The sequence below is a fragment of the Pristis pectinata genome, chromosome 10 (genome assembly GCF_009764475.1).
Source record: "Pristis pectinata isolate sPriPec2 chromosome 10, sPriPec2.1.pri, whole genome shotgun sequence".
Taxonomy (NCBI): domain Eukaryota; kingdom Metazoa; phylum Chordata; class Chondrichthyes; order Rhinopristiformes; family Pristidae; genus Pristis; species Pristis pectinata.
In genome coordinates, this window is record NC_067414.1 from 13,707,279 (window position 1) to 13,724,728 (window position 17,450).

The 17,450-nt window shown below is 42.9% G+C and overlaps 1 protein-coding gene across 1 annotated transcript in view; it reads right to left on the reverse strand.

The window, feature by feature from the left end:
• Positions 1-17,450, reverse strand: part of dst (dystonin) — a 464,609-nt gene that overhangs the window by 91,226 nt on the left and 355,933 nt on the right. The window contains 6 exon segments of the mRNA XM_052024808.1: positions 142-226; positions 394-720; positions 883-1,042; positions 3,053-3,219; positions 6,065-6,235; positions 6,350-6,511. Of these exon segments, the coding sequence (XP_051880768.1) occupies positions 142-226; positions 394-720; positions 883-1,042; positions 3,053-3,219; positions 6,065-6,235; positions 6,350-6,511 (1,072 nt within the window).

Sequence of the window (17,450 nt, forward strand, 5' to 3'; positions counted from 1 at the left end):
GACTCCTGCAATTTGGACCCAAGCTTGCCAGGAATTCACAAAGGGACCAAAAGAGGCAGAAGCCCATAAGGCAATAGTCTCTCCAAATGGCCAGCCACAAACACAGCATAACCGAGGAGAGGATCATTACAGAGTACTCACCTGTTGTCTGCTTCAGTAGAGCCAGGCCATTCTGGATGGCCTGATCAACATGTTGCTTCCGCAGGAGGATGTCTTCATGAAGATTCTGTTATTGCAGAACAGATTTGGTCAATAGAAGATGCAGAAAGCTCCATGAGAGATTATGTTATTTAGAACTGAGCAAAGCAGCAAAAATAAAAGAAGCACAAAAGGAAAATAATATTTAAAAAAAATTATGCAGAAATGAAATATAAAGCATAATGAAAGAAATACCAGGTGGTCCGAATGTTGTTTCTGGAGGTGTTCGGGATTGCAGTCTTGAATGGCCACATTGTCAAGTTTGTCTTGTACTTCAGCCAACCAGTTCAGAACCTCAACTTCCTCCTCCCCAAATATCCAAGCATTGGAGAGAGCCTGCTGGATCAGGGCAGCTTTGCGGCCACACCTGTCCTGGATCTCAATGTACCGAGTCTGGGCAGAATCCAGCTTTCCCTGGACTATGTCTTTATCGTCTCTGGAACTCATAGTCTTTAATGACTGACCAATGCTAATAGCCTGGTGCAACTGTTTACCGTGACTGATGACATCGTCTTCCATAGCCTAAATAAGGTGTATAAATGCATAAGAAAAGCCGCAAAAAGAAATATAAACTGTGAATATGAAAAATGGAAACAGAAAATACTTTAAAAAAATTACTAATGTAATGACATAAGATAAAAGTGAACAAAAAAAGTAAAATCCCACAGCTGGCCGAATATTCACCTTGTGCTGGGTAATCTGTTCTTGCAATCTGGCTGTTTGAGTTCCAATGGGCTCAGAGTTTGCAACCTTCTTCTCCGCAGCCGACAACCATTCGATCAAGGGTTCCACGGTGTCATGGAATTGCTGAGCCACAACCAAGATGGCCTCCAGCTGCCGCTGTCTGCAGAGGTACAAGAAGCGTGTGTAATGGAGGACTAGCAATAAAAGGCATCTTTCACAGATGGCCCAAAGGGCTATACAGCCAATGGCGTGTTCCAGAAGTGCAGTAAATGCTGGGTTTCTGACGACAGCCAATTTGTGGGTGGCGCAATGGGTGATGCTGCTGCCTCACAGCTCCAAGGACAAGGGTTCAATCCTGATCTCAGGTGGTGGCTGTGTGGAGTTTGTAGACTTTAGGGGTTTCCCCTGGGTGCTCCAGTTTCCTCCCACGTCCCAAAGAAGTGCTAATTCTCCACTGTAAATTAGCACAAGTGTAGAAGTGGGACCAGTTGATTGGCACGTGAGACAGAAAAGATTGCAGGGAAGTAGGACAAATGTGATTGCTCTCTTTTGAGTGATTTTAGAGCCAATGGGTCAAATACCTTCTTCTGTTGTAGTAAGTAATATTTGTGCACACCAAGCTTCCACAACAGCAACAAGATGGTGAACAGATGACTTGTCATGACAGTCACCGTGGCTTGGGTCAATGCAATCTGGATATCCTGAAGCAAAGTGTATTAAACTGAATGGATGCCATTTTTAATCAGGCTCCTCTTAAATATGTTGTTGAAATATTTATAGCCTTCTTCCAGAAAGTATCAACATAATCTCCACATTAACTGTTTGTTATGGTTGATAACTTATAGTGCTCCCCAAACAAATGTTTTATGGGAAATTGCCTGACATAACGACACACGATCAAGACAATTGTATCTGGTGTGATCCAAGTTAGCAGATCAGCCACCATCTCGGTGAATGGTGGAACTGTCTCCAGAGGCTGAACGGACCCTCCAGGAGCTTTTCAGCCACCACTGTTTCAGGGATTTATAAGCAATTTATGAGAGATGAAAAAGACATTCATCTTCCATCACCCGTGTAGAACTGCACTATTTACGGGCTGTGGGATCACCAGTAGAGAGTACAGTTTGGGAAATAGTGAAACAAAAACAAACAGCATTTCAAAATCAAGACCGACAAGACTTCCAACTTCATTATGGAAAAATATTGCAAAATACAGAATGCCTGACAAAACTTTCCAGTTCACCCTTAATACAACAAGGACAATTATGATCATATCCTCTCTCACAGTGCCATGTTTTATAATGTAAAATCTTTTTAAGAAAAAACATTTTATGGATTGAGTTCAATTCTTAAAAAGGCATGATGTATATTTTTTCTTGTGGCATAGGAAGCCATCGACTATACACAGGCTCTAAGAGAAACCCCAGCAATCCCATTCCCCGATTTATTTCCCAGTAAGGTGTTTTCTCTCTCCAACGCCCATCAATTCTGCTCCAATTCTCCGAACACCAGACAACACTAGCAGCAATTTACAGGGGACATCTACCAACTAATACATCTACAGATGTCGGAGGAAAGCAGAGCACCCAGGGGAAACCCACACAGTCACAGGGAGAACGTGCAAAACAGCACATGAAGGCAGGATGAAAGCTGGGTCACTGAAGCTGCAAAGACTGGTTGCAGTACCACTGCGCCACAGTGTCTCTCCCTCCCCCACCACCTCCCCCCTCCTAACCAGGTAATAAAATGAATAAACTACAGATGCTGGAAAGCTGAAATAAAACCAGAAAATTCTCCCTATTTCTGCCCTTTCTACAGATTCTGCCAAGTCAGGCAGCATCTGTAGAAAGGGCAGGAATAGGGAGAATTTTATTTTTCTTTTGGGGGAGTCCAGGATGAGGAAACAATCACAAAATCAGAGTGAAATTACTCAGAGGTAAGGAAACATTCCTTCAAAAAGAGTGGGAGAAATGTGGAACTCTTCCACTAAAATAGCTGATGCCAGCTTACTTAGTAAATTTATACCCAAGAGAGAGATCTTCATTATTAGCCAAGGATATTAAGGTGTGTGGAGCTAAGGTGTGTAGAAGTAGTCACAGCAGAGATCAGCCATGAGCTAACTCCATTGTTGAAGGACTAAACAAGCTTAGGTCTGCAGGTTTGGCCGTACCTGTTCTCAGCTTTGGTCAGAAGGAAATTCCACCTACGACTCAGGCCTTGCAACTGGTTCAAAGTCCTGTCGCGGTCTGTGGTGTCAGCTGACTCGGCGATCTTCTCCCCTTCTCGCTTGATCATCTCCACCGTTGGCTTGCGGTCATCCAGTAAGTGTTGGAGAAGCTTTGTTGGAACAAACAGTTGGGGTCAGATTCCTGATCAACAGAGACTCAACACTCGCTAAAAAGTCAAGAGTAGAATTCTGCATCCTCCACCTTTGTGGCTGATTTTCACCAGTTTCTTTATTGGCATTTATAAAAGGACACACTGGAATGCACTATCTGAAGGGGTAGTGGAACCAGGCTCAAATAGAACTTTCAAAGGCAAATCAGACGAAGAGGACAAAGGTCACAGGGTTGTGGGGAAAAGGAAAGCAGAAACTGACACAAACATGCTAGCTCTTTCGAAGAGTCAGCATTGGTAAGAAGGGCCAAATGGCCTCTTCCTCTGTTGTTTCCTTCTGTGATTTAAGGACCCAACTGCCTCCAGTAAACTTACCCTGCTTTTAACCATAGATATTGGTAACCAAGTGTGATCAAACGCTACCCATTCTGGCAAGGACGTGTTTCATGCAGTGAATTTACAACACAACTTCCCACATAACAATATCACTGGGTAACCAATCAGGAACAATACACTCCTTCTTCAGTCCGTCACTGATAGGAACAATTCAGCACCTGCAGTTCTAAAACATTTAATCTCTGCCTATAGACAAAGTACATGGCTGATGTGAACTCTCCTGCAGAACTCGCAGGTTATGCTAAAGGACACACACCAACTGCTAACAAGGTTTTAACCCTGGGAACACAAGAGTAAAAATAAAGTGCTAAGTGGGTTGGGCAGCATCTGTGGCGGAGGGAAAGGAATTACTTAAGTTTCAGGTCGAGACCCTGCATCTGGACCAAGAACTGGAGAGAGGAGAAAGCAAGTATAAAGAGGAGAGGGGGAAGGGTGAGACAGAGCCAGCAAGTGATAGGTGGACCGAGAAGTTTTAACCCTCCCTGACCCAGGGAAGCTGAAGCTATAGTTCCCCAAATTTTACCCCCCAAATGAGATTAGCCAACTCAACAGAAACTAGGCTTGACTCTGGGATTTCACAGATCCACGTAGCTGACTCAGTTACATATGGCCATTTGAGTGATGAAGCTTTAACATGTACAACTGCAATACTTCATCAAAAGACACCTTACTGAGTCAGCTATGTATGTGTTAAAATAGCCAAAGACTTCAATTCCACTGGGAGTGGGATGCAAGCTAGCCATTTTTATTCAGTGTTCCAAGCCAACTGCTAAGAATGCTGTACAAATGATCAAATGTATTTAGAACCCACTCCAGAGAGAGGTCACCTACAGTCGTGAGTCAATTACTGGGCATAACAGCTGATTCCTTAAACCACACCTTCCTTCACACCCAGCTTTGAGCACAAAGCTCTCATTCACAGCGATAGGTGTGTATTTCCTGCATTCAGTGTTGGTGGCCAGAGGAAAAGGTACAGTCGTAGAGAAATCTCAATCACTGCAAACTGCACAGCACAGAGAGATGTGGGCTGAAAGAAACAACTCTACACTGCAGACAATCAAAATGACCCCTTGCCTAACCTGCGCTGCATAAACTGCCCTCCACCTCAGTTAAGCTGCCCTCCATGCACTCTGACCCGCATAAACTTCCCTTTACCCCCCATGTGTAAACTTCCCTTTATCTTCCCCTTCCAAGAACTGCAGCCCCTCCACTTTCTTTCCCTAACATAAACTGCCTTCCCACTCCACGCCCCACCTCTACTGCCCTTCACCCTCTCTCACCTCCTGCCAATACTAATGACATACTACTATTGAGGTTAGGGACCACTCAACTTCAATCATTAACTGCAAGAAGTTTTGATAAACAAGAACTACCAATTCTCAGGACATCAATGCCTCTGAAAATCACTCAATACTTTTCCTAGAATATGACACATCACTTTTAAACGTTTCAACTGAACTACTTTGCACGTTTAGATTGCAAGTCAATAAATCTCATTGATCTACCAATACACAGCATGCAGTTATGTCATTGTTTATGATCCATACAAGCCTCTTTCTTACCCCCTTTATCTCACCCTATCAGAATATCTTTCTATTCCTTACTCATGAACTAATTTTCACATAAATACATCTATTTACCTGAAGCTGGTGTTTGTCGTCCATGAATGCTTGTACACACACATTCAGACACATGCAATGCACACGTGTCACACACATACTCGTGTGCACAAGCACACACACACAGAACCATAAGATGCAGATATAACTTTAAGAAGTTACTTCTATGTAGAATCTCTGCTTTGGGGTTGCCACTGCAAATGTGGGATCTCCAAGAACCTGGTCCTACTGATCCTTCCCAGTGATGGGATAACATTCAAACCCTCCCATAGACTCTCCCCACAGCATCTCCACCTCCGCTATGCTCCCACCACCAACCGCCCCCCACCCCCCTCATCCCAACTCCCAAAACGGGCTTCAAGCTACAACTGTTATGACTATTCGTCTTGCACCCTGGCCAACCGACAACTTCTGCAGGCGTCACTCCTTGCGGTTTAAAGTCACGAGGCAATGGAGGTCTGCTTAAATGGGTTTTAAGAATTGAAGTGTCCCACAGCATGGGGCAAGCTCTCAGCAGATGTGGGTGGAGAGCATTACAGTACAGCATTACATGAAGCGAGTCAATTAGACATTTCCATATTACCCAGTCCTATTTTAACTATATAAAAACAGGAGCAAGAAATGTTCAGAATGAAATAAATATTGCAATTACAATCATTTTACATTGTGTGGCTACTGTGATGGTGCCCCTGCAACTTGCACAGTCCACCCACATCCTCACTTCCAAGTTAAAAGTAACTCCATAATAAATAAAAACACCTTGCTAAAAGTGCCAATTTCTAGCAGCGTCTTTGTACTAGTTCACAATTTGATTCACCTCCCTGAATTACCTTTTGTTCTTGAATCTGAGCCTTTACTACTTTGAACTCAGCTGAAGGTGGCTTTTGGTTGGCTACGAGTTCCTCTGTATCTGCTAACCAGCTGAGCAAAGATTCGAGTGCATCCTGGAACCTGCCGCAATGCAACAGGGCTTCCTGCAGCTTGGCCGCTCGCTCCGCAACCTGTTAAACAGATCAACCAATTCAGATTAACCAGAGTGCACATGGCAGGTGGAACCATTAAACAGTAACCATCTCACCATAAGAGAGCTGGATGTCGAAAGAAAGAGGGCAGACCTTTTTTGTGAGAGTGTTCCACCGCGTGTTTGCTTCTTCAAGGTCATGTTCCAACTTCTGGATGTTGGTATTTTTAGCCACACTCTGGATCAATCCTTGGCCAAGCCGATTAACCTCTTGGAGCACAGCCTGAAGTGGCTCAATCTTTTCCTTTTGAAATACCTGTGGTTTGTACAAGGAGGTGAAGAGCATTACAGTACAGCATTACATGATGCAAGTCAATTAGACATTTCCATATTACCCAGTCCTATTTTAACCATATAAAAACAGGAGCAAGAAATGTTCAGAATGAAATAAATCCTGCAAATTACAATCATTTTACATTGTGTGTCTACTGTGGTGTCCCTGCAACTTGCACAGTCCACCCACATCCTGCACAGTTGCTTATAACAAAAAGGCACCAAACATTCACCTCCCTCTAAGGCAATCCTTCTGTGCTGAGGATGACTTGCTTCCATTAAAGCCAGGAGTGGAAGATACCCATGTGCGAATTCTTTTAACGTTGGGTGACCATTGCACACCAGCTGCCACACGGGCTGGGCAGAGCAAGGTCTTGGTCCAAGGACCAGGAGAACTGAGGTAATCAGAGATCAGATTCTACTGCATGGATTTAAAACATACACACACACACACACCTACTTCTCCACAAACCACACTGACAGAGATGCTATTCACACTCTACCTGGCCCCCCGCCATACCACCCTTCCCCATAGTTCTCGCAGTCCCCCTTCACCTAACACCCGTCATTCCTGCCTCAGCCCCTTTCCTCTCTTTCTCACATCTCTCACTCTCCCAACCCCCTCTCCTCCACCCCACCTTCTCTCCTCCTGTATCACTTCTCTCCCATTTTCTCACCCCCTTCCCTCTACCCTGCTCTCCCTTTCCGCCACTCTCCTATTCCCCCCCCCAGTCACCAGCTGCGTGCTCTCACCAGGGTGAGGCTGTTTTGCAACTGCCCATCACCCTCCCTGACTCATACGCTAACATTACATTTTGATTTATTCCTGTCTTACGATATTTTTAATATTTCAATTATGATGATACAAAATTGTTTCAACTTCCTGACAGAAATGAAAACCACATGGAGTAAGGAAATAAAATTAAACTTTGTAGGGAGCATGCAATGATTAAATTTATACCAAGAGACTGGCCCCTTCAAGTACTACATCAGCACAAAGCTTCTGATGCCCCAAATCATGATATTTCTCCTGAAAGCAACAGGTAATGATCCAGCTGTTTCCATTAACACTTGCACTGGACCCTTCTTTTGTTTCTTGACTTATCGCATTAACACCTAAAGACCCTCTCCTCCCCCAAACACGCTAACCCTTCCACCCTGCGCCGCAATCCTTGCTGTGGTTTAATCCCTCTTGCCTTACCTTTTGTTATCTCTCTCCTTCTGTAAAGTTTTGGATACAACAGCATTAACATGTTCAAAGTCAGGTTACAGAGTGGTTGGTCAATTCCTGCAGCACTACTGTAACAGTATTGATATTCCTTCTGATAGCACAAAGATTCAGTTCTCTTGGTAATGTAATGAAGAAGATGGCAATGATAGGGAGAGGAGAGCAAAAGATTAGGGCAAACTATTCCGGCAAATCTTTTCAAAAGAAAAATTGAAATCGATTAATTAATTCCAATAGTCACCCAGTAAATACTAAAACAAATCCTTTGATAGACATCAATGCCAATCAACTGTTGATAATCTCAGCTAGAACATGCAACATTCATGAGCCAAGAACAAAAGTGAATATTGTGGTCAATGGAAAATGAAATTCTATGGTACATTAAACTGCTTCCAGTAACCAAAATAAAACTTGCGATTACAGCATCTGCACCATAAAGCCATTGTTCACATTGCCAATCAGACAACAATCTGCTCTTTGGGCTTCCTTTTCTTATCTACCCTTTGGAGTCAGAATGTCATCTACTCCCCAAGGGTCCACAGAATGGAGAGATACAGCCCCTGGGGGTAAGAGAAGGTTAACTTAGAAGGGGTTGCAATGATCAAAAGTAGCTTTTATCAATGTTTGTAGATGAAGTGGAGAATTATGGCAAAACGAACGAGAAAGAAAGCTCTCTAAAATTTGATGCAGCCAAAAGTATATGGGAACCTCTTATCTACGGCATGTTTTGCAGAGTTCACCTGATATGAAATCTCAAACTCAACCAAGTCCAAGTCAGATTCCACTCCCTCGAAGCAACAAAAGGCTTTAATTCCTGACTATAATTGCACTATTCACCATTGTAGGTCTAAATTCCTGAACAGACACCGGCTAAATTTATTTCTCAACTTAATTAACATTATTTTTGTTTAGCTCACAGGTGCAAAAGGAACTGTCATCAGTACACTGAGTTGAAGAATACGTACAGTACACAGCATTCGCTCAAGCTCTCCACCTTCTAGGTTAAAGGACATACTCCGTAAATAATACACAAATCAGCCACACCTTTAAAAATTACCAGCCTCCAGGTCTTTCAACCTTTGCTTTCTCAAAGAAAACATTCAGTTCAGTAAATCATTCTTCAAAATACAGAACTCCATTAACCTTGTCACTTTGTTTGTAACGCCTCATATGAATACGTTTTCTTTTGAAGGTTGAATGAGCCACATTGCACACAATATGCTAAATGCATGTAACCAATAAGTCATACAACACAAAACCAAATGCCCTCAAGGTGCATCTTGCTAACAACTCAGCCATATGAAAAGCAGTCTCAGCCAGCTCTAAATTCCATTTATTTTTCCACCTTTGTTAATGGAATATGGATTACTTGAGTTTATCCCTGATAAAATCACCTGTCACAATAAAGCCCAGGCACTCGAAGGATTGAAAGAAATGAACGGATCTTTATATGACTCACAGGTCACAGAGATCGTTCTCAGCAAATTTATAATTAGTCATACGCATTATTTATAATTCCTCTACACGGCAGGAAGCGCACAACAGATCTGATCCCAATCTCATTATTCACTGTGCCTTGCTGTTGATAATGCCAAAACAATTTTCAATTCACCTAATTTACCAGTAGTTCCATAAACCTTCACCTTCTTTAAAGGTCTCATTGTGGAACTCAACCAAATGACCTGCAAACAATTAGCCAACATCAGATAAAACCAGTCCATAAATTGTTGCAATTAATTCCTCAGCAAGTCTATTCCCATAACCAAAATCAAACGTGGTTACCTTGTAACTAACAGAAGAGAAGATCTTACAAAGGACATTTTGCTGATTGCATATTTTACACATCATGAACTTTTTTTTTACATATTATATCACAATGAAGCTTAAATAATTACTTTAGATATCTTTTTTGGGGGTTGCAATCACAGGGCGTTTTCTGAGATTAAACCTTTGTTTGTACATAGCCTAGCAGAGACATTGAGCAAACGTAAACAGTGCAGACCAAATGAAGAAACACATTCAATTTACTTGGTCAGTGAGTTGGACTCAATGCTTAAAGAAAATTTACAGCAGGCATGCTTAATGGGAAAGTAATTAGATACACAAAGGAGCAAGAAATAGAAGTGTATAGTAACATCTGAGGTGTATAAAATTATGAGAGGGCGATGCAGGGCAAAAAGGAAGAGTCTATATCCCTTAGAAGAGAGGTCAATGAAGGGACATAGGATTAAGGTGACTGGTAGAAGGATTAAAGAGGAACTGAGGATTTCTCCTCATCCGCAGTGCAGTGTGGACCCGGGACTCATTAATTGATAGGGTGGTGGAGGCAGAAACCCTCACTACATTTAAAGAAGTGCCAGAAGGAGTGCAGGTCCTCCCCAGTTTACAGCAGAGCTCCGTTCCTGAGAACCATCTGTAACCCAAACAGTTTGCAAGTCGGAAATATGGCCACCATGCAATATATTTAAATACAAGCATAGGCCAACCAAGGGTAACGTGTAGTTAAACCAGGGCTTTTAACCCAACCATCCAGATTTCTCTGCAAGATGCAATGATATTGCTGTGAACCTAGTTCCCACGTGACGGAAGATGCCTGCAGCCGTACAGCAGCCAGCAAATCCATCCCACCGGTCTCCCAAATGCTCGATCGCATGTACAGGCCGTACACAAGTCAAGTGTTCACAACCTGGGGAGGACCTGTACCTGAACTGCTGCAACTAACAGACCTTCAGATTGATAGCAAGGGGATAAACCTCTCTTTTTGGCAAGCATGATCCGATGAGTTGAATAGCCTTCCCCAAGCTCTAAATTTCTATGGTTCTATGCGCCGATCGGGGTGAGACTCTGGTGGAGCCAAAATACACACACACACACCCGTTGGACCTCATGGGCTGTACATTCACTATACTTCAGCAACTGATTTTATCCTATGTTCCACAACATCTTCAGAAAGTGGCAGGGTACACTAGACTTTGACTTTAACTGATGAATAATTAAATTAAATGAAGAAGTTTACAGTAGCAAGAATAAAGCTGCATGTCCACAAGAGTTGCTAATTCTCTTCGTGTAGTGAAAAAGACTAACTTGCAATTGCTGTGGTGAACTTACTTTTACATAAAGATTTTTCTGTAGTGTTTACGAAAGCCATCTCCAGATATGGCCTCCGATTTGAACCATGCATGTTAATAAATGATTCAAGACATGAACTATGATCAAGCAGATTTAAATGACTAGCTATGAAATAAAAGGCTGTCAAACTAAAGTTTGAACAATCATTGGAAGATGCTCATACTGATCCGAATGGCTTGGCCTTTATCTTTCCTCATGACCTAGCACCATCAGCCAAAGCAACCCACCTGGTAATAATTGCCAATATAATCCAAGACAAGATTTTTGCAAGCAGAGATTGTTTTTAACCCAAAAGCAATAGCATGTTTTAAAAAAATTAAGGAGCCCACATTTTGTTGAATCCTAGATGAAAATTTTCTGTTCTGATCACATCCATCACTTGCTTAAGCAGGACCTCGTTAGCCTCACCTCTCATATTTCCAGCTACTTTCAGTGGATCTAGCAGGGTAATGCTCCATTACCTCAGTAAAGTTCATCCATCTAAAGCATCTACCAGCTCATTTCCTGGTATCTAGCAGTTTGCTGAAATTGCAGTTTAAATGCAGAGCATTCATTTTAAAATCACCATCCGTATGATCAAGCTCCTCCACAACATTCCCTTCCATCCTTCCAACCCACTCCAGCCCAGCAATGCTCTGAGATCTCAGTTCCTTCAATTCTGGCCTCTTGTGCAGTCCCAATCTCCATTGCTCCCAACTCTGCCATTCAGGCGTTGAGCCTTTTTGACATAGAGTTGACAAGATACCTGCTCCTCAAGAGAGGGCAGGAAACCAAGCCCAACTCAATTATAGTCTATAATCTGACAACTAAGATCTGCAGCAATGTCTCTGCATGCAGCACAAGCTTCCCTCTGCTATTTTAGGAGATGAACATTTAAGTAGTAGTATCTAGATGAGCACTTGAATCGCCAACGCATAGAAGGCTGTGGACCAAGTGTTGGTAAATGGGATTAATGTGGATAGATACTTGATAGTTGGTATGAACATAATGGGACTTAAGGTCTGTTTTGGTACAACATGACTCCAATTCCTCACTGACAGGAGGTCTGGTAGCCATATGAAACAAGTTTAAGGTAACTCGCATAAAAGGTCAGAGGCAAGATGATCTGGAATGTTTGGCCTGGAACATGGTGAAAGGAGGCTTCAAAAAGGCATAATTGAAAGAGAAATTTCAAGTATTGCCGAGAGAGGATTGGGACAATGAATATATCTACCAAACAGCCAACATAAATACAATGGTTCAAATTTGCCTGCTATGAAACTATCTGTTAAACTCCTTCTTAGTGACCACTAAATATCCACTGCTCTCTACATAACAATAACTTTCCAAGTTGCCAAAGACCATTATCAAACAAGATGCACCACTGAGCCATATGTTACTGTGAACACCAGCTAAAGCTCAGTCAAAGAAATTGATCATCAGGATATCCTCAAGGAGTTTGAAAAAGTTTGAAAGGAAGGAATTCCGGAGGTTAAGGCAGAAGAACTGGCCACAAATGATGGTTTGATTAATATGGGGGATGTGCAAGAAGCCAGGATTGAAGGAATACAGAAACCTTGAGTTCTTTTAATTCTGTATCCCTTCAATCCTGGCTTCTTGCACATCCCCCATATTAATCAAACCATCATTTATGGCTAGTTCTTCGAAAATAACTTGGAAATCCAACTGTCTAATATGCAACTATTGTTGCTGTGAAGTACGGAAGTTTTGAAACACTTTAAAAATCGTATGAAGGACAACATATTGTTAGATCATCGGATGTTGGCAGTTAACTTTGCTTGTTAACCAGCTCCTGGTCACTTCAGTTTGATTACTAGAGTCACAGAGCTGTACATCACTGAAACAGGCCCTTCAGCCCACCATATCTATGCCAACTATCATGCTCATCCATACTAATCCCATTTGCCTGCATTAATTCCATATCCCTCAATGCCTTGCTTATTCAAGTACCTGTCTAGATGCCACTTAAATGTTGTTACTCTTCCTGCCTGTCTATACCTTTCGCTGCCTTGGTAAAGCAGCCAGCATAATCAAAGACCCCACCCACCCGGGTCATTCTCTCTTCTCTCCTCTCCCATCAGGCAGAAGATACAGGAGCCTGAAGGCACATACCACCAGGCTCAAGGACAGCTTCTATCCCACAGCAATAAGACTATTGAACGGTTCCCTTATATGTGAGATGGACTCTTGACCTCACAATCTACCTTGTTTGATCTTGCACCTTATTGTCTACCTGCAATGCACTTCCCTGTAGCTGTGACACTTTACTCTGTATTGTTATCGTTTTTACCCTGTACTACCTCAATGCAGTGTAAAGAATTGATCTGTATGAATGGTATGCAAGACAAGTTATTCACTGCACCCGGTACAAGTGACAATAATAAACTAATACCTCCTCTGACAGCTCATTCCAGATAACTACTCATTGTGTAGAAAAATTTACACCTCAGATCCTCTCTAAAGCTCCTCCCTTTCATCTTAAACCTATGGCCTCTAGTTTTAGACACCGCTACCACAGGAAACAGAGACAGACTATCTACCCTACCCAAGCCTCTCATAATTTTATATACTTCTACCATGTCACCTCTCAGCCTCCTTTGCTCCAGGGAAGATAGATCCAGCCTAACCAATCTCTCCTTATAACAAGCCTTCCAGTCCAGGCAACATCCTAGTGAATCTTTTCGGCAGCCTCTCTAACTTAATTACATCCTCCTTCTAATGTAATGACTAGAACTGCACTCAGTACTACTGACTGGAAGTAGCCTGTCTGATGGATATAGGAAAAGAAGCACAACCTCTGTCTCTCAGTGCAGGCACCAAAAAAGCAGTGAAACTTTTCTAAGGACTGCTTAACAAGATTTACGTAAAACCCATTCAAACTTTGGTGATGCTTAATACTGTCTGCATTTCTGGACATGCAGATCTAATCATTTGGGACCGTCAGTCTCTAACATGAACATGTATTGCAGACTGGTGATATTAAACTTACCTGCTGGAGCATTTGCACACCTTGTCCCAGTCCCTCTGCACGCAGCATCTTTCCCAGAAGATGTCTCATGTTACCGATCTCCAGCATACCCCACTACAACAGCACAGACTTGCGCTCAAGGTCCAGCTCATGGCTTTGCTACAATAGCTCCCAAACTGCGCCCTCCTCCCCCACCAGCTCTGGAGCTGACACTCTGCCACCCTCTCCAAAAAGGCTGCAGAGATGGGACATCCACGGGATTTTAGCAAAGGTACAAGATCCATGTTGAGGAAGGCTTCAGATGCAAAAGACACACTGGTGTTAAGAGACAGAGATGACAAGGATAACGGAGGCAGAAGGGAGACGGAAGGAGAGAAAGGTGAACAACAAAAGCATGCAAATAAAAGTAAAACAGAGAAAAGGAAAGCAAGAGAGAGGAATAAGAGAAAAGCAGTGACACAAGAAGATAATTAGATGAGGGAGGGGCAAGAGAAAGGCAAATGGAAAAACCAAAAAGCAGCATGCAGAAAATGTTACAGAGAGATGACTTTTTTTGTTATCAATACCATCAGATACAACTAATATCAAATGTTAAGAAATAAGGTGCTGATGGTGAAGCTGCAAACATTTTGAGAATTCACTGCTCAGCTTGCTTTCATGTGGTATTTCCAAATTAAATCAAGATTGTTGCAGAGCAAGGAGTGAATCTGATTCCATTAATTTCACTATTTTGCTGAAAGAAAGCTAAGCAAAGTATATTTGGCATTATCACTGTGCAAAGGCTTGATGGGAGAAGTGGTGATGTGACATACAGGACATCATTGGATATATATCAAAATTATCAATGATGTCAGCAATGTAACACCAGTGATGATATTTCTTTAAGACAACTTCTGATGCTAAAATCCATCAATTAAGCTAAAATAGTAAAAGAAAACCTGCAGGCAGAGACAATAGCTCAAGTGAAATTCACCCATGTAATCAATCTGTGTCTGTCTCTTTTACCTTGAAATGTCCTGCCAAGTTCTTCATTTACTCTGAAAGCTAAGAGCAACTAAATTGCATTGTATAGTGATGACATAACTTTGCTTCCTTTTCTGATACACAGGCAAAAAGATTAAAAAGGCTGTTTCAAAAAAAAACAGGCTCAAAGCGTGGCATTTTCCCAAACCACAAAATGCTACTAAGTCAGAAAGATCCTTCGCCAGTGAGGTTTTAAAATTGATGATTCCTTGGATATGAATGACGTTGTGGGGAGATATGCCACCACAGGCCCAGTGTCTGCAAGTTAAATATGTTAGTGTAAAGGAACACCAGGACATGACGAGGAACAGACACCAGCTGGTTAATAACCACACAATAAACAGCTGGAAACTATCAGTCATGTCACAGGCAGCCTCCTGCTTTCAGAACCATAGGGCTCACCCCATCTAATTCAACCTTGTTGCAATTTAATATTCAAAATGTTGCTAAGAAACCAGTTACCTGGCAACACCGAAATAAAGCAAAACGGTAGGACTTCATAAAGTGTGGAGTGCTATCAGAAGCCTTTTCCCAGGCCCTAGTGTGTTAACCCAACCCATTCTTCACACGTGCTTCATTTACCTTATCAGTGTTCAACCAACCGCCCTTCGAGTCAGCCTTCCCTATCACTACTGCAACCCTACAGTCGCACACCTCATCCATCACTGGAGTCTTCTCGTAGTAACCCTTGCTCTCAGGGTGCAGACATTCAATAGCAAGAGGCATTTCCACGGGATCACACAAAGGAGCATCTGGTTCCAGCACAGCCTGTCCACTGTCACATTCTGATTGTGTTTGCGGCTGACTTTCGATTACCGTATCCCAGTAGGATGTTTCTTGTGTGGATACATCTTCCTTTCCCTCCTTTGTTGCCAAAACTATCATCTCCTCTTGTTGAGCCTCAAATAATTTGCACATTATCTCTTCCGGTGCAGACGTGAATCTGTGACTGCTGATGGTCGTTTCCTCAATGATTGGGTTGCCACGGTTTTTCTCATTGTACTCCATGGTCTCCTTAAATGTACATTCTCCTGTTCCTTCATGTTCAAAAGCCATAATGAGCTCAGCTTCTTCGGTTGACGGGACATTGTAACCATCACTCTTGGCGACAGAAGGCACGCTATTTGGAATTTGTGGTGACATTTGCCCTTCACCTGTGTTGTTGTTGGAACCAGATCCTATGGCATCATTGTCCTTCATTATTGGCACGCCATCCGCAGAGGACAAGCTCCGATATCGGACTTTCTTCCCGTTTGTCCACCGGTACTTTGGTCCCTTATTTTCAGATGGACTGGACAGACCCGAGTCTTCCTCCGAGGTGAGAGAGCCTGTGGTTCCCTTGCACTGGCTCCAGCTGGACAAACTGGCTGCCTCTGCGCTTTCCGAGAGCAGAGCCTCTGTTCTGCTGGCGTAGTCAGCAAAAGGCGGGACGAACGTTCTCCAGGAGCGCCGATTCTCCTTCCTCTCTGGTATGGCTTTCAGTTTAGGGCCGCCGGCAGATCGGACAGCGTTGCTGTTGAGTTTCAAGGCATCGAAAATCATTCTCTCATCCAGTTTGCTGCTCTCTCTGGCCCTCAGCTCGAGGGCACTGGGTGCCAATAGTGTGCCGTTACCGGACAACGTGGCCATTTCCAGTGTCCTCTGGCTGTACGGGCGGTAACGTTCTGTCAAGTGCCTCGATGCCAGGCTGCCCTTTGAGTCTGAGTCTATCTGCTCATTCAATCTCACTGTGTCATAGATGGACCTTTGAGGAACGTAGCAGTCTTCTATATTAATGTCCTCTTCTTCTGTTACCCCCATGCAGACTGGATTTTGACGCAGGCAGTCAGGTCGACTAAGTGGTTTCCCCATTTTGTTTTGACGACAGTCCAAAATATTTGCTCACCGTTCAAAACAAAATTCCTTGTGCAATGTTAAAAGGTAGTCAGTTCTACAATGCGAAGTGGTTGGGAAGTATATCAGCTAATAAAAAATATAAATTTCACGCCTCAATGGCATTTAAGGTGATTTGTTTAAAAAAATCCAGTGCAAATGTGACTGTTTAGATTTACCTGATTGCAATCTGGTGCAAACGGAAAAACGTATTCACACTAAAGTGCATAAACTCTTCAGCATAGGCAGTGTTAAAAGCAGACCTCAAGGTCTTTCCGTCAAGAAAATCCGTTCTTCCTCTCTCTCGACCTCCCCCCACCACCCCCAATCCTTACTAGCAGCATCCAGGGAGGGGTCTGTGATTTCATCTGATGGCCATCACAGGGACTTTTCAAAAGGAATGTCTCAGCTTCCAACACAATGGCTCTGGCGAATGTCTCAGTGATTACTTTCAGTCCGCTTGCGAGCAAAACAATTCACAGTAACAGAGAGAGGGAAAAAAAAGCTCCTGGTACATCCACAAGACGAAGTCCAGCGGTCAACCCGGACAAAAAAAAAGACACCTGGGATGGAGGAAGACCAACTCAATGGTAAAAGAAAACGAAAATCACATTTTCAATTGGTGAAAGAAATGCCACCTTCATGGGCTTTTTGGAGGGGGCAGAAGCCTTGAGCTCTTCTTTCCCCAGTGCGTGTTTGGCT